The following is a 20,997-nucleotide window of genomic DNA, read 5'->3' on the forward strand; positions in this document are numbered from 1 at the left end:
TTTTGTAGAATGTAAACGTTCACAAAAAAAAGGCTAAAGTAGTTGAAACCGGTAGATAACAGTTGCAGCACAGCAAATTGAAGTAAGGTTTGAAACAAACATGGCTACCGGGTATCAGTCAGTCGATTTTTTTCCATCGCATATCACTTGTAGTGATACAGCTAGCTTACCTTTGGGAAGTAGCAGGTAGAAAAGACAGGAGAAAAGTCGCCATTGTTTCATGTTTCTTTCGTTTGGTTTGTTTCAAAATTAAAGAGTGACTCAATGCTGGAGCGATCACAAAGCAACAGATGGCGAGCAGAAGGAATCCATTTAACGCAATCATGGCGCTTCACGATTCAACCGGCCAATGAGAACTGGGGCCAGTAAAGATAGGGAAGCAATTGTCAGATATTAACACTTGGTTCGACCTCCCGCACAACAGTCCAGCGCTCTATCCGTTGAGCTAACTGGGGGGGGGGGGGGGGGGTTATAGTTTTTACGAAAATTAGAAAGTATAATAGAACTCATCGAGGTTATCATTGGTGAATTTCATGATCATTTTGAAATCAAAAGCTCAAATTAAATCAAAGCCGGCGAGCTTCCGGTGGAACCTAGTGGAATTGGAGCACTGAGTTTCACACAGCAAACGAGGGCCTAAAATAGATGTGAGGAAAAGGTAACACATGTGGTCGGGTAAATCCCATGGAGAGGGCGCCGGGGGGGCGGGGAGGGGGTGAGGGGGGAGAAAGAGTAGAATCATTTTAAACATCATTATTTTGCTTAAAAGCAAAATAATGATGACTACAACAAGAGTACGAACTATAACGCTTGGTTTCATTAAACTACCAAGATGTGATTGTTAATTCTCTCCTCTAGCGGTTTCACATTTCCTTGTAAAGTAGTTATGAGAATTTGGTACCAGATCAGCCGGAAGAACAATTTCTACCTAAAAAGTTTGTCATAAGTACATGTGTACTTCTACTACCTATTAGTTGGATAACGTATGGATATTATAGGGAGAAATTACATGTTAATCACTTCAAGGAGCTAAAGGATTAAATCAGAGACTCTTTAAGAAGAGTTTGTTAGAAACGTTTTATTTTTTAATCATTTGATAACAAAAAATACGCCACTTTTTTTCTGTAACTAATAAGTACAATACGTGACAAACTATTATGGACTAGCATGCAACCTCTCTTATGTGAACCGCATTGACTTCATCTCCTATGGACTACTACTACGTCTTAAGTAAGAAGTTCTATCCAAATTCTCTACTAACATCCTTTCAAAAAAGCGTATGATAGTTGCAACCTTGATCATCAGCCGTGCTTGACCTCAACCACGGTCACGCTTCAGGCTTTGAAAAAGATCATCAGAGAGGCTAATGCGCATGACAGTAATAGGATACCACTGATGTGGGTTGCTGAGCCAGCATTGCAGTCGTCACCGCTGCAGCAATTGATTTCACACTCGAACGATCCACTGGCGTCTTTACAGGTAGGGTTGGTTTTCTTATCACAGTAAGCATCGCTTCCGCACGTTTTGATGAACGATTGGACTGAGCCAATTTTATAATAAACCTTAACACATTTGTCAGCAGCGGGAGCCACGCAGGTCGTGCTTACTCCTTTGCATTTATCCCATGACTCGGTGCTGGTGCAAATATAGCACTTCAAACTCCACACTGAAAAACAAACGATAAAGAATAATTAAATAACAAATGGACGAGATAAAAATTTCTGCCGTCGATAACTGACCTTGTCTTTCCCGCAAAGGAAAGTAAATACAAGATTTGAAAATTTAAGTAAAGTTATTACATTTATTGTATATGCAAGGCTAAAAAGATTAAGAAAAATGATTAAAATGTTAAAACCAAGCGTTTTTGGCTGTTTGCCATCATCAGGGTGGTTATTAAGCGAACATTATGGACATTATTACATTTACGAAGGGCACAATTTCAATATACTTTGATTCTTTTATATTTAAATAACCATCCTTGTTTACCCACTGAACGTTACTTTGATGTTTTTCTGCCCTTGAAAATTTCTTAGGAGTTTTAACTTTCTGGGATCATAACGCAAACCGCAACGAAGAGAATCGCTAATCGTGCACCGACACTAAGAAAGTTATTTGTGCGCCTCCAAAAATTTCCAATAATATGCATCAATTTTGAAACCTTTTCGTTAAACAAATTTAAACAAAGGCAACATATGTCGATGTGAAGGCAACGTGTGGAAAATAATTCGGTTTTTTGGCTGGACCCATGGTATATTCATTACCGTGATCAGGGTTCTGCTTTTGTTGAAGCTTAAATGATGGATAACATTCTTCGTGACGAAAGTATTGTAGGTATTAATCGTGGGGACTCACGTGTTTTCTTTTCTACAGCAACAAAGTGCTGTGCAACATCATTTATTCTCTGTTTTACTGCACTTGGGGTGAGTCTAACATGAATTACACGGAGGCTTCGCCATCCATTTCCTTGCTGAAAACTCTGAGAAAGGGTGTGGGTGAAAAACGCTTTTTGCGATGAAATCACTTACCAGCTGGAAGCGCAGCGGAGATAAGTATGGCAGCAACGAACCACAGCTTCATCTTGAAGAGCTTGATATTTCCTTGAGAGTCAAAAGCTGCAAAGTGAAAGCGTAGTCTCAAAGTGTCGAAAAACGAGCTAAATCCTCACGCTCTCAATGAATACCTACAACTCAATACTACTGACATACCCTTTGTCAATAGCTGATAAAGTAAAATCACTCTATATTGCTGTCAGTCATTCTCAGTAACTAGGCAACAATGAACAAGTGCTTGTCTCCCCTGGGACATGACCCTGCTCGGGACTTCGATAACTGCCACGGTTTTGCACGTGATCAGAACGTGGCTGAGGTTGGTGGTGTGATTGTGGCGTTGTAGTTTTGTTTTCCAGCTCTTGAAAACGCTATGGAGAATTTGTGGCTAAAAAGAAAACAGAAGAAAAAGCGACAGTCTAGTTTATAGAAAGACGCAATCGAAAACCAAATGGAGCAAAAGGTTTAAGTGCCACTCCCGCTAAAAGCGGTCCACTCGACTTCCCGTCCAAAACAAATTTTCCTTAATTTTTTTCCTATGAAAAGGGTTTAGGACACATATTTCAAAAATAGTTTGGTTGTTTTCCAATTCTCTTTTTTTGCCTCGCCACAAGCGAAAATTGACTTTTGGCTAGACCGCTCGAGTAGACAACGATCGAAAGTGTAAATTTCACAGCTTTTGTCGAGCGCGCTGCGACTGCAGTAGTGTAGCTAACGGAATTTTCTCTTGCTTCAAGTTACAAGCTACATTCAGTTCACAGACAAAATATGGAACCTCACTAAAAATTCTATTCATACCAGCGTGATCAGAAGAGACCCTTCCTTTCGACCTTAATTTGCATATCAAAAATTAACCAATTTAAAACAAAGAATTCTCAAAATGCAGGCGTAAATCGGGCTAAAAAGACATATCGGAGGATAGTTTGTACACCAAGAAGGTTACCGATTGCCTCAAACCCGCGAGTATCTCTCTAGCTTTCATCCACCATCGTCTTGAAGACAACGCAAATCAATGTCTTTACTTAATCGCGCATGTTTCAAAGCTCACTTGCATAACTCTGAAAATGACCCATGATATGTCTTTCACAGTTCAAACTTCATTTGTTTATCATCTACGTAAAGTATTTTGGGTTTTCCTTACAAATGGATAAAAAATAAATTGCGAGTCATCCTAAAACGTTGCATAAAGTAAACAAAGGCGATCGGAAGGGGGCGATGAGATAACGGCTTATTAAGCGACTATCTCGGTCTGTATATTGAGAGATTTTAGGCCACTAACTCAGTCTATATATTGTACGATTTTAAGCCGTGAACGGCTTAAAATCTCCCAATAAACACAACAGACTGAAGGAAATTAAGCCGTTAGTTAACGGCCTAAAATCGTACAATAAAAATAACAGACTGAACGAAATTAAGCCGTTAGTTAATGGCCTAAAATCGTTCAATAAAAATAACAGACTGAACGAAATTAAGCCGTTAGTTAATGGCCTAAAATCGTACAATAAAAATAACAGACTGAACGAAATTAAGCCGTTAGTTAATGGCCTAAAATCGTACAATAAAAATAACAGACTGAACGAAATTAAGCCGTTAGTTAATGGCCTAAAATCGTACAATAAACATTACAGACTGAAGGAAATTAAGCCGTTAGTTAACGGCCTAAAATCGTACAATAAACACAACAGACTGAAGGAAATTAAGCCGTTAGTTAACGGCCTAAAATCGTACAATAAAAATAACAGACTGAACGAAATTAAGCCGTTAGTTAATGGCCTAAAATCGTTCAATAAACATTACAGACTGAACGAAAGTAAGCCGTTAGTTAACGGCCTAAAATCGTACAATAAACATAACAGACTGAGCGAAATTAAGCCTTTAGTTAACGGCCTAAAATCGTACAATAAATATAACAGACTGGACGAAATTAAGCCGTTAGTTAAAGGCCTAAAATCGTACAATAAATATAACAGACTGTATGAGATTAAGCCGTTAGTTAACGGCCTAAAATCGTACAATAAACATAATATTTCGTTCCATTAATCCCATAAACTTGAGTCAATATTCGCCAGTGTCTGCGTTTTTTTGGCTCTCAGGTCAAAAAGACACCAAGTAAGACCCCCATTAGTTGAAAATTTGATGAGGTTGGGTAAGGAGGGGGCATTGGGGCCTCTGGGAAACCTCAAAACCGGAGGAAAAAACCTCCAAAACCGGAAAACCGACGGAAAAAGCAGCAAAACCGAAAACCCATGCAAACCTGCCAAAACTGCTACATTTTCATTCTCCAAGGGGTAAACAAGGAAAACCGAAAACCGCACCAGACTTTTCGGTACATCGAACACCGAATGCAAAAGCACGTAAAATCCCCAAACCATTCTGAAAGTAAAAACGAAAAACCGCCCTCTTTTGGCACAAGAACCCAAAAACCGATTAAAAAGAAAAAGAAAAAACAGCCGAAACAGCAAAACCGAAAATCCCAAAGCCACCCTACCTAATGGTTCTTAATTCGTATCTGTTTTCAAGTGTTTTGGCCCGATAGCGTGCTTGGTTTTGAGACGAGCTGAGTATGGCGTTCATTACTGCTCAAAACACTTTAAGCACATATTTGACTTTCTGACACCTTTTTTACGTTCAAGGGGATCAAATTCCTCTGTCAGATATCACTTCCTAAATTTTACGACGTAAAACCTTGTATTCTATTTTATGGCGTCAAATACACCGACGTCTATTTTACGGCGAGAATTCAATGATCGTTTAGTGCACTTTCAACGTCTTCAAAACGAGGAGCTTCGCGTTATGACTTAAAATTCAATTTTGACTACACGTTACGTCGTAATTTATCAAATAAGTTTTACGTCGTATCTTTTACGACGTAAAATTTATCACCTTTTTAACTTGTCAATCAAAACCTTGTCAAATAAGTTTTACGTCGTAACTTTTACGACGTAAAATTTATCACCTTTATAACTTGTCAATCAAAACCTTGTCAAATAAGTTTTACGTCGTAACTTTTACGCCGTAACTTGTCAATCAAAAATGCTCACAATGTTTAATAAGTTAACTTCAGTCTTAATAGATTACGTAACCTGAAAGTCTTAATACGTGCAATATTATATTAAGTAACGTCTTTAAAACACAAGAATGAGCACATGTATATCTCATTTATTACTTGGCCAAAGCTATGCACGAAGAGAATCCTTCTTGCTGGTATGTAATATTTCTGAGATGTTGAAGGTATTCACGTTTTTCTCTTGGATTCAGTTACCTCATGCATTATAATACTTAAAATAACGTTATAAATTCTATAATTACCGTAAATCGTCTATGATCGCTCCTGTTGATGGGGGGGGGGGGATATTTTTTGCAGCGTTTATTCGAAATTTAAATCTTGCCGATAAAGGTCCAATTGTAACGATTTTTTTGTAATTAGTGACAGCTCTCCCCCATCTTGCAACATTGCAAATTATCCCAACCTCTGGTAAGGTGCGTAGGAAACAGCAAACCGAAAAACAAGCTATACCAAACAAAAGAGTATAATTCAAGATAGTGCCGGGAAGTTATCAACGGATTTAACTATCATTGAACCAATAGTTTGAAGAACTCGTCCAAGGGGAATCGACTGCGAAGAGAAACTTTCCAACACACAGTTATATATCCAAACTGGAAAGGTCACGCTCCTCCCGCCCCAGCCACCCTCACACACATACAGTTACACTTAAATGACACCAACAGTTGATTTATTTCTGCAAAATGATCGTTACATATTTTCTTTTACCGTGGAAATCTTTGTGTTCACGAAAGAGAAAAAGAAGAAAACGGCTGGAAAATCTTAACTATTAACTACAAGTGCAAACTATTTTAAAATGTTTGCGTTATCGCAAACTTATATACTTGGAAATAATTTTCACGGAAAGATATGAATAAATAAAAAAAGATAAATAAATAAAGTTAGCCAAAATTTAGGATTATGAAATGATTCTTACTCCACTAACAGGAGATATTCCATGTGAAAGGCTTTTAAGCTTCAACATAACAAATTAAACAAAAAGAAAACTTGCAAAAGAAAACGTAAGTATCAGGCGGACTGAGCTGCCGTATAATGGCACAAACTCGTGCCAAAATAACAGATAGTTCAATATCATCCCATAAACCCAAGCCCTCTACATCAAGTCCTTTAAATATTAATTTCTGACTAATTCGTTCCCATGTCTCTAAATCGTCTTTCTGTCCCAGTGGTCCTCATTTTCCCTCGGGGATAGTAGAGGAAGCAAAACGCGAGCACGCGTGAAACTCTGATAGCCAATTCGTAGGCTAAAATTATTTGCAAGATCCTAGAGATATTCACATTGATTCGTTCGCACAAACATTGTTTTTGAAAGACATGCACGCATTTCACGGCTCATTGTTAAGGTCACCTTGTTTCTTTTTTTATACAGGGAGTGACGTTTGGCTTACTCTGACGAGAACTGAAAAGAAACATTCGTTGGTCCCAGCAACCTTTGACATCTTTATCTATATGAGTGTTTCATGTTACCCAAGGAAAATTGAAATGCCTACAAAAGAACCTAGATTAATTGTCATCATGTGTTTTTTTCAATTTCTTTTTGTTTTTAAGGTAGAACGTTTAGTTTAAAAAAAAAGTGCAAGATACTGTACAAGGCAAATCATCCCCTCCCCCCTCCCCCGATACACACACACACACGCTTCCTACGCCCTTTACCATCCCTGTATGTTTTAGCCCATATATTCTAGTATCGGTTTAGTCAGATAAAACGTTTCCTTCATCGAATATGAATGAAAAAAGCCTAGGAAATAAAAAAAGAAAAAGAAAAAGCTAGCTTTTCACAATCCTTTGCACCAGATTTTGCTATGGCAGATCTTACAAATGAAAATATGACAATGTTTTGAAAAAGTATGATTTATAAATCTTGCACTATGATTACGACAACGGAAACTGGTTCAGAGAAGACTCCACGAAGAAAACCGATAAATCTGGCTATGGATCAGATTCGTCGTGCATCTCTATAACTAGAACAGTATGACTTTTTAAGGAAATTTCAGACAAAGAGGAACCATCGTTCAGTATCGATGGCCCTTGGTGTCTATGAAACACAAAGTCTTGGCTTGGTAGAGACAGCAATGCAAACGCCGTCCTGAAAAGCACCTGAATCATTAAAAAAAAAAAAAAGATGACGTCAGTGAAGCACTTGCCAGGCTACTAAGTACTATCTCATCCCATTTTCAAGCTTTAGGACAGTATTCACTCAAGGTAAGTAATACAAGAACAGTTAACGATGAATCTGTCACCAAGGGCTTCTTTTAATCGGGTAAAACGCTAATATTATCAAGATAGTTTATAATTTTTCATCTGTTTATATAAGGTGGTAATTTATTCATTAGCCCTTTGGGAAATTGACTTCTTTCTTTCCACAAACTTTGTCCCTGTTTAGTGTCAATTACGCTATCTTCCGTGCTAGTCCTGGAGTTCAAAAGAAGCAAAGAAACACAGCGGCCACCTACATTGGAGAACCTCAAGAATTTGAACCATTAAATTAACTTCGCGTATTACCATGGATAGCAACTGCAGGTAATTCGTTTGCAAACCATCCCTAATGCTTTACACCAGTTAACCTTCAACTCAAGGTATCTAGATTAGAGTATTGACTGACACATGATCGAAAAAGCCTGCAAATATTCTCTCATTGACTGGGTGATAAGCAGTTTTACCTGTGTGGTGTCATAGTCAAAAAAGGTCCTCTGGATAGAATTTCCTGTTGGGCCACGGATTCTCAGGGTTATGGTGTTTTCACTCTCAAGAGGTTCATGAGGTAGCCCTGCTCTTGCCTCGCGTATTGCCTACAAGATGAGAGTGCGTTTTAACTTTTACTGGTGATAATTGACATTTCCCTGGCATCAGGCATTATTCTATTGCTGTTTATCAAAATCAGCTCTCTGTTAAGGTGAAAGAACAACTTAAAAACTACATGTATTGCATTTCTAGTAGTTGACAGAGTTTCCTCTAAAGCCTTTCCCACAAGCATGAGCATCAGAGGAAGCATAACACTTAAACAGACATGAGCATGATATTATTAACAAGCTTTTAGTAGCCAAAATGTCATTCATCCCAGAGTGGAAATGCATATGTTTGTCTAAAATCCCTACTATCTGAAAATCTTGAACAGCCAAGGGAAGGGGGAGACATCCTTTCCTTGGATATTTTTTTACCTCTGCATTTCGGCATTCTGCTTCCACTCTAATTCTCTCTTCTTGTATAAGATGCTCACGCTAAATACAGTTAAAGACAACATGTTGCTAGACTATAATGCAATGCTGCTTACTGATATATATTAAATAAAGATAGTGGTAACATAAAAAGTTAAGATTTCAATTTTACCAGCAGTTTCCACACAATGACAGGAAAATTTTCTGCTTTCCTATTGATTTTTAATGATGGCTCCTGAAGATCAAAATTATTGACCACAGACCACACTTTCTATGGGTTTACTGGCATGATAATTAACCCACACAGAATGTTGGGAGAACACGAGAGAAGCATCTGGGCAAGTGGTTTACAAGCTTTTTGAGTGGTGCTCTATTGCTTTTGTAGTGTAAAACAATAAAAAAATTACATTATTTACACAGGGTAGCCCAGCTCTTTAACTCAAACTATGAGTTTACCAGCACAATAAACCATAGGTTTTTAACCAATCAGAACGCGTGTACCATCTCAGTTATTTTGTAATATGCAATTTAATTAAACTGACAAGTTAACGGAACCATGCAAATGGTTATTTAGCTGTTATTCTTATTATTGATTACTCTACTTTAATATGGATTGATTCTAAGGACAATAATACAATACTTTATTTCTGCAGTATATCAAGCAATGTTGCACAGAGCAGTTATATTCAAAAAAAGGAAACTTGGAGGTCAACCCTATATTAAGGATTTTAGAAAGGAACATAAAAAAAAGTAAATAAAAATAGCAATAAAAATGTGCATGACGTGTTATATACACGCAAGTCAATTGAAATATATAAAAATTGCAGAGACATCTTTAACAAAGTCTTGGAGGTCCGTGTGATTTTTTCACTCTTTGTTTAAACTTGTTGATGTTTGGAATGTTGTGGCGGCTGAAAACTTGAAAGATCATTCTAAGACTTGATTGTCTTAACAAAGAAGGAATGATTATAATAGTTTAATTTGGCAAGTTCAGTCTGTGTCTTATATTGATGGTTGGAGCTGGTCTTTAAATCACTCCATTGGAGATCAGAATTTTCTCCTGCATTGTAAAGATTTCAATTTAAGAATTTTACACCTATCCTCATATGGCATCTATTTTCTTTGGCCTAAGGCGATTCGTGAAGCTCTCATTTGTCATTAATTAATAGAAGTATTATGATGTTACAAACAGTACCTGTCTTTGTTTCCTTTCCTCTTCTCTCTACCTCTCGTCTTCCCTCTGTCTCTGCTGATAAAGTGAATGCCTTTCATTTTAGAAGTAATGTTATTATTATCTTTTTAATTGTTAAACAATCAATGAAACTGTATCCATGGCCTTTTTTATATGAAATAATCTAAAGATTTTTTTTTTACTGATTGTGGTGATATTTGCAAAAGCAAATTAGAAGACTTGCTTTTTTATGTTTGGTATTGTGTATATATGTATATATTGTGTATATATATATATATATATATATAAGAGCAGAAATGTAATGGTCAAGAGGCCAACTCCAATGTAGCTTTGTTGGTTTAATAGCTCGACATTTCGACCGTCTCGGTCTTCTTCAGGAGCATACTAATGACATGAGCAATATTCAAATTTAAAATTCGTGTCAACAGTAAACATGTCATGACGTAATAATATAAAAATAGAATAGATAACAGCGAAACGTCGGGCTATTAAACCAACAAAGCTACATTGGAGTTGGCCTCTTGACCATTACATTTCTGCTCTTATCTTCATTATTTCAAGAGCCCACGATCACTTCAGTGATCCTCCAGGCAGCGCGTTTGAGACTGATCAGCATTGTTTGTGGGATCCCTTACAAGCTTCTACTTATATACACAATATATATGTATATATTGTGTATATATATATATATTTATTTATTTATATGTATGTATGTATAATGTAATATACAGTGGAACCTTGACTTAAGGAACCTCTACATAAAAAACTCCTTGGTTTAATGAATAATTTTCATAAGATAATGAATTAAAAGATCATTCCAGGCTTCAGAGGTTATAAATTGCTTTAATGCAGCAATGTACAACCTCTGAAGCCTGGAATCATCTTTTAATTTCATTACATATCTTATGATAAATGCTTTTGTTTTATTGCCATCTTACCCTTTCCTGGTCGCAAGCCAGACTTTCTTGGTATTCCCTGTCTTGTTGTTCTCTTAAGTTTCTATCTCTCCTAACAAAAACAATTTTATATAATTCAAGTTTGGTTGTAGACTTAACATTAAAAAATTTATAAACTTTTACCCGCTGGGTATTGAACTCCTACCTCAAAAGCAGCAAAAGATCGAATCGATCTTGTAACTACAGATCTGAATGTTAACATTACCAAGGCACAGAAATTCAGTCGCAAATAATAATTTCAAAGTATCTGGCAAAAACAAGCCTGACAACTAAAATTACACACTGGTAAGCCTTTCACTGTGAGGGAAGTTATTGCAAAACAGAATAAAAGATGTCAAGAAAATGTGTGAACAATCTGCCATGTTTGTCTGTTAATGTGTACTAATTGACTCCAGCTTTAATGCACTGGTTTGCAGGTTACGATTGAACATTAACATTAAACTGAATCAAGGATATAACTCATATTCTTAACATTTGATTCCTCCTTTGTGAACATGTCCATGAATTAAATTTTGAATTTAATAGTATAATATGTGCTGTACCTTGCTTGCAGTTGTGTATTTTGTGCACTCACTGCACGACAAATAAAGCTAACTACTTCTTGTGGATCAGTTACTGAAATAAAAAAAATATTAAAAGCAATTAAAATTATGAAGGAGAGATTTTTGAAAGGCAATTAATACATTAACATAATATTGAAAAAAAACTATGAATCGGCACTTGCAATTCAATCAATGTTTGTTTAAAAACTTTTTTAAAGTTTGAAATTTGGGGAAGACATCTACAAACCAGTCCTTACAATCCAGACACAACCTCCTCCCGACCAAAAACCCCTTGTGTAAAAGCCCGGGTGTGATAATCTGCAGTTTACAATAATTAAACACTAGCAAGCAGTCATGTCTGTTGCATTCTGATACTGTTGTTGATTAGTCTCTCTACTGGGTAATTTCAGGATTATTTTGCTTCACAGCAACTCAATAGTCTTGCTGTCCATATCAGAATGAGCAACAATATTATTAATTATAATAGTCTTTTCTTTCTTGTGTATGTTAGCATTAACCCAGTGAACCCTGAATAGATTTATTTAATAATTGATCAAGAACAAGAGTCCACACTGAAAATTACTCAAAAAAAGTAATAATTGGTAACTAATAACAAGAAAAAAATCAGTGAAATGTTATCTTAATATTCATACAATGAACAAAGAGTGATGAAATTAGTGAGTTGGCACTCACAACCAGGTAAGGTGTGTGGAGGCATTTGCCTCCCGAAAGCATCGTGAGTTACGGCAACAAGGAGTGGCAAACTCTGATTTCCTTGAAGAAGTGCTCTTTGTACTGTTTACACAAGAAAAACAAAGAAATGGAAATGCATTTTTAACCTAATGTATACAATAATCACTTTTGATGCTATTGGGTTTTAAAAGCACTACCTAAACTATTGCCATTCTTTGTAGTAAAGTACTGCGGTCAACTCACGTTCTCAACACTAACCATGTTTGTTTAATAATGATTTTCTTTTCTATCTTTAAGCATTTTCCACAATAATATTGTAGTTCTCTCATCATAAGACTTACTTTCTAGACTTTCTGGGCAATTGCCTATTGCCCAGAAGAAGATGTTGCTACATGAACGCACCACATCAGGGTCAGTCAGGATATTTCTGAAAACAAAGGCAGTTTTCAGTGTTTGTCCTATCTGGGAAAATTAAAAATCACTCATAAATAAGTTTCGTGTGCATGAACATACCTGCAGAAATCGTCATTATGGATATCTGGTGCTGAATTTTCTGCAAAATACAGAACTAAGGCCACCATCTCCTTTGCAGCTTGTTTAACAACCTATCCAAAAGTAGCATGCGTGTACTTGTGTGACTGATTTGGTTTAATGCAAACTGGCAAAGAATCACTGATGTAATTTGAGAAAGATCCTTTGTGAAGGAGGCATTTTACCAGTAGCCTCCCATGCAGGCATTTTTAGGGAATCTCATCTTGCATGTCTCCCCTCAAATACCTGCTCAACTGAAGACAACATCTCTTTCTCAAGCTTAGCCAATCCCATTTCACCTTCTGAAGTCAGGAAAGCTGACCTCGGCTGCAATTTAATCTGATCATAATATTGCAATTATGTTATTGAGAAGGGAAGCAGGTGTACACACGTGTATCTTTGGCTCTATAATATTAATTGGCTGATGAAAGGGCTATCTTCTACCACCATGATCTTTACTTAAATTAGAGTGCAATATTTTAAATTCACTACAATAGGCCTAATTACCAGTTGATATGGTGTGGTCAAAATATTTGGACGTTGCCATCCAAAAACTTCGTTTATCCAGGCCAAAAACATCTCTGGCTGCACACAAGAGAAAGCTATAAATAAATGTTATTAAATGAAAAATAGATAGTCAGACTATTTCCTTTTATTTATATTAAGTGATCATGAATCCTTTAAGAAATAGCCAGGTGATTACTTAACCCTAACCCTAAAAGATACCCTAACCCTAACTTTTTCACCTGTTTTTACATTGACCTATTTGATTGCTTAATCCTGAAAAATGGATTTTTCTGAGAAAACTTGGTTCTTTGTTAAAGAGGTTGCAATTAGACAGCAATCAATATAGATTTCAAAAATATAAATTAAATTGATATATTCACTGTTGATTTGCTTCTCATTGAATTATTTTTCAAAAAAAAAATTCCTTTAATTAATTGACGAAATTATTGCATTCAATGTCATTTCAATCAATCACTTCTCATTACTAATCATTAGGCCCACCATGAATACTGCAAAACAATAACTATTTCATCCAACAAAGGATTGCATGTCATGCCATGTACAGTGTATTTCACCAGTTACTTTAAATAAAGTAGTTTTATGGGTTTTATGGACTGTTCAACGACAGCAGATTCATTTTGTTTATCCATGTGTAAGTTAAACTGATTGGTACTTTTGTAGAGGTGAAAATTCAACAGAGGGACCATGTCTGGAGTTTAGTTTACTGAGAAAATTGCTTAACAGAGAGTCATATAGTGGAGGACTATAGATTATTGGAATGCTAATCTAAGACTTGGCACTGTTGTGAAAATTGTGTAGCTGTACTTACCAGCTAAGGTCTGGCTTGAAGGTTGTGTTAGTGTAGGGTGAACAACCCCTACCTCGTTACCTTATAGTAACAAATGGCAAACAACAACTCTGTTAAGTAACAGATAGTTATGATTTGAGTAGTACCTACTCACAAATAATTAAAAACTAGTTGAGGTGGGTAGGTATAGTTAAGTTAGGCTTATTAGTAGGGTTGTTTAGTGCTAAACATATTTACTTACAAGGATTTCAAATTAGCAGCAGTTCAGATTACAAGAAATAGTAAATTGAAATAGTTGATAATTATTTCAAGAATTGACAATGGGGTAAGGTACAAATTCTCTTGTTTGAAAATATTAATAAGTTGATACTGGCAGATTTTCCAGTATTTTGAGGTAAAGCATTCCATAGCTGCACGTTGAGGTGGGAAAATGAATTCTTTAGTTGTTCAAGACGAGAAGAAATGGCATAAAATTTGTTGGTAGTTGCTGATCAGGTGGTGTAGGCATGTATATCTGAGACATGGGTAACTAGATTTAATTGAATAAAAGGAGGAGCTAGCTTGTTTTGAACATCATACACTAAACAAAAAACAGATTCGACAAAGTTAATTAACAGGCAGAATATTAAGATTAACAAAAGAGGAATAGCATATATTCACACTTTGAAAGTTTATCGAATATATAACCCACTTCTGAAGGAGAAGAAGCTTATCCCAAGTTGACTGTGATGCTTGACCCCACCAGCTAATTCCATAGGTGAGGTAATGGAAAATAATAGACTGATATGAATTGACAATAATGAGAAAGGAGTAAATAACAGAAGTGTCTCAGTTCAGCTATCGCACCAATGGTCTTGCTAATCTTTAGAGCAATTACAAATAGATTCCAATTAACATTCTTGTAAATACAGTTTAAGCATGCCAAGATATTTTAAATAATATTTATGTTTTAAAGGTGAAGTTGACTTTTTATTGTAGTGGTGAAGAAAAATGAATAATTGCCATTTGTTCTTGAAACATAGCCATAATCCTCCTCTTTTATTATGCACAAAACATACAATGTCCACTTCAAACATGTTCATTAGAACACATCCTAAACTGGCCTTCCTAAGGCACAAAGACTGAAATTTGTGACCAATCACAGGCGACTGCTGATTAGCCACCCTTACTTATTTCATCAGGGGCATCTGGGCTAGAAAACTGGGCTCCTTTCAACTCCATTCCCTTTTGTAATCCATGATCATTGATGACTTTTTCCAATTATAGTACTATGTAGTAATTGCATTAATTATGTAGGATTAATATGAGCCACCTTGTTAACTTACCAGTGACAGTTATCGAGGTAGGCAAGGTCACCATGTCGTCTGGTACTGAAGAGAAAAATAAAACGAAGATTTTAAACAATTATTGTTTTGATTGGCTGGCAAAATCAAAAATGGCAAATCAAAAATGGACTTAACAGTGTATAAAGAACTTTGCCAATAGCTTGAATTTACCTTGAATAGCAATTTGAGAGTGGCTGTTGTCTGAGTATGAGAAAATATTTATAATCATTGATTAGCCATCCTATTTTAACAAACTATAAAGTATTGAACTTGTAAAGGAAGTTTCACTGAAAAGACAAAAATTAATAAGGTCAAAGGTTTAAAGGTACATAAAGGAATATCTGATTTGAAATTTCTAACAAAATATTAACACAAATGGCTTATGGCACACCATGTCTTTACCATGCCAGATAGTTTTCTTTCTTTCTTTCACTTTCTGCCACCATATATGTAAGCAGAACATTTACATAGCCTAAGAGTTACCTGCTTGCCTCGGTTGACCAGCATTTTTCACAAGTGTGCTATAAAGTTTTGTGCCTGCATGCTTTGCCATTTTCAACTTATCCTATCATCATATATTTTTATCAAGGATAAAGTAATATTGGTTTTGCTCTCAGAAGTAGTACAATATAATGGTAACTTAACTTGAGATTTTACACTATCATTGCATGTAGTGTAATCCATGGTTGTCACACTAAAAGAAATATCCTATTTGGTAAAATCAAGTACAGTATTGATGTTTTTATACATAAAGTTAGGTACATAATGTTGCTTTGATTGATTAAGTACTTATAAGTGCTGCAGTTTAGGATTAAGTGACAATAGCCTTTGTTTTCATTTTCATTTCTACAGTGTATGTTGCATAGAATTGGTTTCCATATAAACTATAAACTGAATTTCAAGATGGAGCATATTGATGTCACTATTCACCTTGTTACCAAAGTATCGACACAGAAGTTGGAGCCTGGATCGAACAGTCAATAAGCTTACCTTCATGACTAGAGTTTGAGGCCAGTGATGTAGGAGAGCCTAGATAAAATAGTCATGGTTGTAAGCAAATATGAGGATCTTGTCCTTTTCATGTAAGTGCAATGAGCTTTGAGGATAGCTGGTGATAATAACCAGTACAATGCAAACTGATACTGGCAGATTTTCCAGTATTTTGAGGTAAAGCATTCCATAGCTGCACGTTGAGGTGGGAAAATGAATTCTTTAGTTGTTCAAGACGAGAAGAAATGGCATAAAATTTGTTGGTAGTTGCTGATCAGGTGTTGTAGGCATGTATATCTGAGACATGGGTAACTAGATTTAATTGAATAAAAAGAGGAGCTAGCTTGTTTTGAACATCATACACTAAACAAAAAACAGATTCGACAAAGTTAATTAACAGGCAGAATATTAAGATTAACAAAAGAGGAATAGCATATATTCACACTTTGAAAGTTTATCGAATATATAACCCGCTTCTGAAGGAGAAGAAGCTTATCCCAAGTTGACTGTGATGCTTGACCCCACCAGCTAATTCCATAGGTGAGGTAATGGAAAATAATAGACTGATATGAATTGACAATAATGAGAAAGGAGTAAATAACAGAAGTGTCTCAATTCAGCTATCACACCAATGGTCTTGCTAATCTTTAGAGCAATTAGATTCCAATTAACATTCTTGTAAATACAGTTTAAGTATGCCAAGATATTTTAAATAATATTTATATTTTAAAGGTGAAGTTGACTTTTTATTGTAGTGGTGAAGAAAAATGAATAATTGCCATTTGTTCTTGAAACATAGCCATAATCCTCCTCTTTCATTATGCACAAAACATACAATGTCCACTTCAAACATGTTCATTATAACACATCCTAAACTGGCCTTCCTAAGGCACAAAGACAGAAATTTGTGACCAATCACAGGCGACTGCTGATTAGCCACCCTTACTTATTTCATCAGGGGCATCTGGGCTAGAAAACTGGGCTCCTTTCAACTCCATTTCTTTTTGTAATCCATGATCATTGATGACTTTTCCAATTATAGTACTATGTAGTAATTGCATTAATTATGTAGGATTAATATGAGCCACCTTGCTAACTTACCAGTGACAGTTATCAAGGTAGGCAAGGTCACCATGTCATCTGGTACTGAAGAGAAAAATAAAATGAAGATTTTAAACAAATATTGTTTTGATTGGCTGGCAAAATCAAAAATGGACTTAACAGTGTATAAAGAACTTTGCCAATAGCTTGAATTTACCTTGAATAGCAATTTGAGAGTGGCTGTTGTCTGAGTATAAGAAAATATTTATAATCATTGATTAGGCGTCCTATTTTAACAAACTATAAAGTATTGGACTTGTAAAGGAAGTTTCACTGGAAAGACAAAAATTAATAAGGTCAAAGGTTTAAAGGTACATAAAGGGATATCTGATTTGAAATTTTTAACATAAAATATTAACACAAATGGCTTATGACACACCATGTCTTTACCATGCCAGATAGTTTTCTTTCTTTCTTTCACTTTCTGCCACCATATATGTAAGCAGAACATTTACATAGCCTAAGAGTTGCCTGCTTGCCTCGGTTGACCAGCATTTTTCACAAGTGTGCCATAAAGTTTTGTGCCTGCATGCTTTGCCATTTTCAACTTATCCTATCATCATATAATTATTTTTAACAAGGATAAAGTAATATTGTTTTTGCTCTCAGAAGTAGTACAATATAATGGTAACTTAACATGAGATTTACACTATCATTGCATGTAGTGTAATCCATGGTTGTCACACTAAAAGAAATCTTCTATTTGGTAAAATCAATTACAGTATTGATGTTTTTATACATAAAGTTAGGTACATAATGTTGCTTTGATTGATTAAGTACTTATAAGTGCTGTAGTTTAGGATTAAGTGACAACAGCCTTTGTTTTCATTTTCATTTCTACAGTGTATGTTGCATAGAATTGGTTTCCATATAAACTATAAACTGAATTTCAAGATGGAGCATATTGATGTCACTATTCACCTTGTTACCAAAGTATCGACACAGAAGTTGGAGAAGTCGGAATATCTATGGCATGGCTATTTACTGTTTTAGGACCAGCTGGAAAAGATAGACTGGACTCTGGACTTTTCTAGGTGGGGGGAAAAGGCTGCAAATAACTAACGGGCAGTCGCCGGTCACGTTGTCCGGTCAAACATGCTTTTGCTCGGTCACTACCCGTTTTTGGCCGGTCAAATTTTAACAGTCCGAACTCTTGCGATAGTGAACCCAGATTGCACAGTAATTCTTTTACAACTAAAAAACAACTGAATCCAAGTCGGTCTGGCAATAAAAATTACAAGTCAATAATTTTAGCTTAGATTGGGCGCCCTGTTTGACTCGCGGCTGTCACTTTTCACGAAAATAGCATAAGTATATGTCACGTATTAGCAAAAACATGAGATCCTAATTAGCGTGATCAATTTTAGTTTTAAGATCTGAAGGCAATGAAATGGGTACATAAGCGATGAATTCTGAGAATTATCCCCTAATGTACTATAGCGTGATTTCCGTATAATTTGTGCCCGGGTTATGGAGAGTGAGTGGTCTCGAATATAAAGATTTTAGGATTAGTTTAGTGACTGACTTTACTTACGTTACTGTTCTCAGGTAACCTTGGGCCTGAAAGGCGTAGAGGATGGTCGTTCTTACTTCTTGGGACGTCATCCCGGCCCTGAATGCGACGCGAGCCTCTCGCTGTGCTTCGCGGATCGCAGCTCTGGCCCTTCCACGTACAACATGGCTTAGCCTCGTACGTACGTTTAGGCCATCGACGCGATGAAGGGCCGCTCTTACACGCTGCGTCTGGACATGCACCCCTTATCTTCCATCTCCCCTTGAACAATGCGAATTCCACTGAATGGTGATCGTCCGACTATTTCCCGCACCAATGTATCCAGATCTTCGTCTGTAATGGCCGTAAATCTTGGCTCACTACCGAGTCCAAGCGATGCTCGATGCCGGTTCAGGGTGCTAATAGATATTCCAAGTATACCCGCGATCTCCGTCCACTTGAAAGAAAATTCTCGCAAATACAAAATTTGCTGTCGAGATATGATATACCTCGGTCTCCCGACATTTCCCTGCTCCGCTCTCTGGCATTGATAGGTCTCAGATTCGAGTGACCTTTTCTTCTCGAAAAGCCTCAATTGTAGAGGCTCCAAGCTTCTCTGGATGTTTTCAAGTTGGCCTCTGAAGTTGGAAGCCACGTCTCCGAGGTCGTCTTCGTTGATCGCAGACATCAGCCAGCGCAACCGGTCAACCGCTTCTTCAAGACGTACTGTAATTGTCACAAGATGTTCTAGATCCGCACGAACCGGTAGAAGACGGTTAATTTCTTCTATCAAAGCTAGCAAACCAACTGTAAAATCGCGTACAATGTTACTCATTATGTGTAGTATATCGATAGAGGCGAATTAATAAAATAGTTGAATGTATCACTGCGAGTCTATATTATACCTTCGCAAATATTTCTTTTCCGTTCGAGTGAGGCGTGAGCTAAGCGCTAGGGTAGCGCTAGATACAAGTCAATTCAAATCTTTATTTCACACATTGGATATTAAGTACCTGACAATAATAATTAACTAAAGGATTAATTAAATTCATTTATGTAAGGTGTCGAAAGTAGCAAGAGCTTTCTTGTTGGATACCGTCATGTTCAAATAATCGGCAGCAGAGAGTTGAATAAAGTCTCAAATAGCAGTGAACATAGCAACAGATAGAGAGTAACAGATAGAGTATAAAACACAAAGAACAGATGGAACAGAAGTTAGAAGATAGGACCTCCATTCATTCACGGTTGAAACTTGAGACCAGGCGGTACATTCTCGCACATTTTTTGGAGCGGAGAATTCAAAGGATACTAAAAAGAGAACATTGCTTATATTGAAGAAGAAAATAAGACATAATAATTTATATATACTACACAGGGCTAAAGAAAAACCAAAACTCAAAACACCTTGTTTTGCTAAAAAATCTTCAAACAAAGAAACCAAAAAAAAATTGAACTGACAGATTCTAAATATAACTATTACCCATTTTTTAGCGTTCATTTAGGTGACGGGTGCGATATTGACGTAATACAAAAGATTGAAAACTGCACGCCAAGAAAGTGGTTTCTGCAACACCAAGAAACATCACGTATATCTTTAATTTGACCATTGTGCAGTTTTATTCAATGAATGCAAACTGCAGTTGACTCCTAGCCTCCCGCTAACTGGAAATAATTTCTGTTTTCCTATCCCTGTGTAATCATGCATGTTGAAACGTTTAAGCGCTTGACTGAGTTGTACTGGCGTCCGACATGGCAGACATAGTTTCGTGGTTTCATGTACTAGTGGAGGCCGATGTTTTGTACCAAAAAACATAACGCTCCCTTTAACCTTCCCGAAGCTTTCAAGCGGGCGGAATTCTCCAAATCCTGCAATCTTATTGCCTTGCGGTAATTCGCGCGATCTTGTTCGCTAAGGGCGGAATCGGTGGCTGCCTTTATTCACATGTTTGTTTTCCGGTTGTGACCGAGCGAAAACCGTGATTTTAAAACCATTATACCTGTAAAACTTGCGTTATCATTAGCATTAGCTAGGGAAAAGTGAATTTTATTATTCCGACAAAAAATAAGAATGGAGAATCAACCAAGTCAACGAGGA

The 20,997-nt window shown here is 36.5% G+C and overlaps 2 protein-coding genes and 1 long non-coding RNA gene across 7 annotated transcripts; 1 reads left to right on the forward strand and 2 right to left on the reverse strand.

Annotated features, from left to right (window-relative positions):
- Positions 1–1,058: 1,058 nt before the first annotated feature.
- On the reverse strand, positions 1,059–2,712 carry LOC111334949 (uncharacterized). Its single transcript, XM_022940759.2, has 2 exons — positions 2,526–2,712; positions 1,059–1,666 (listed from the first exon to the last, which is right to left on the reverse strand). The coding sequence occupies exons 1-2, from the start codon at positions 2,575–2,577 to the stop codon at positions 1,335–1,337; spliced, it is 384 nt and encodes a 127-aa protein (XP_022796494.2). The 5' UTR covers positions 2,578–2,712; the 3' UTR covers positions 1,059–1,334.
- A 4,923-nt stretch (positions 2,713–7,635) lies between these two features.
- Positions 7,636–17,410, forward strand: LOC148729240 (uncharacterized). Of its 2 annotated transcripts, none has more exons than XR_015988482.1 (3): positions 7,636–7,812; positions 7,994–8,130; positions 16,172–17,410. It is a non-coding gene; the product is annotated as an uncharacterized LOC148729240 (long non-coding RNA). The 2 variants fall into 2 exon arrangements; XR_015988481.1 differs by lacking the exon at positions 16,172–17,410 and adding an exon at positions 9,419–9,538 and having other exon boundaries at positions 7,640–7,812.
- Positions 7,675–19,085, reverse strand: LOC148729241 (FAS-associated factor 2-like). 4 transcript variants are annotated; one of them, XM_088724491.1, is made up of 17 exons: positions 18,945–19,085; positions 17,568–17,597; positions 17,411–17,455; positions 16,310–16,348; positions 15,491–15,520; positions 15,320–15,364; positions 14,016–14,075; positions 13,187–13,281; positions 12,662–12,753; positions 12,490–12,575; positions 12,149–12,250; positions 11,456–11,528; positions 10,896–10,965; positions 9,961–10,011; positions 8,769–8,828; positions 8,271–8,399; positions 7,675–7,707 (listed from the first exon to the last, which is right to left on the reverse strand). In XM_088724491.1, exons 3-14 carry the CDS (start codon positions 17,442–17,444, stop codon positions 9,988–9,990), a joined length of 750 nt encoding a protein of 249 aa, XP_088580617.1. In that variant the 5' UTR covers positions 17,445–17,455; positions 17,568–17,597; positions 18,945–19,085; the 3' UTR covers positions 7,675–7,707; positions 8,271–8,399; positions 8,769–8,828; positions 9,961–9,987. The 4 variants fall into 4 exon arrangements, with proteins under 4 accessions (XP_088580617.1, XP_088580614.1, XP_088580615.1 ...); XM_088724488.1 differs by having other exon boundaries at positions 9,961–10,014; XM_088724489.1 differs by lacking the exon at positions 7,675–7,707 and having other exon boundaries at positions 8,271–8,387; positions 9,961–10,014.
- Between the last annotated feature and the right edge of the window lie 1,912 nt (positions 19,086–20,997).

The sequence above is a fragment of the Stylophora pistillata genome, chromosome 6 (genome assembly GCF_964205215.1).
Source record: "Stylophora pistillata chromosome 6, jaStyPist1.2, whole genome shotgun sequence".
NCBI classification, from domain to species: Eukaryota; Metazoa; Cnidaria; class Anthozoa; order Scleractinia; family Pocilloporidae; genus Stylophora; species Stylophora pistillata.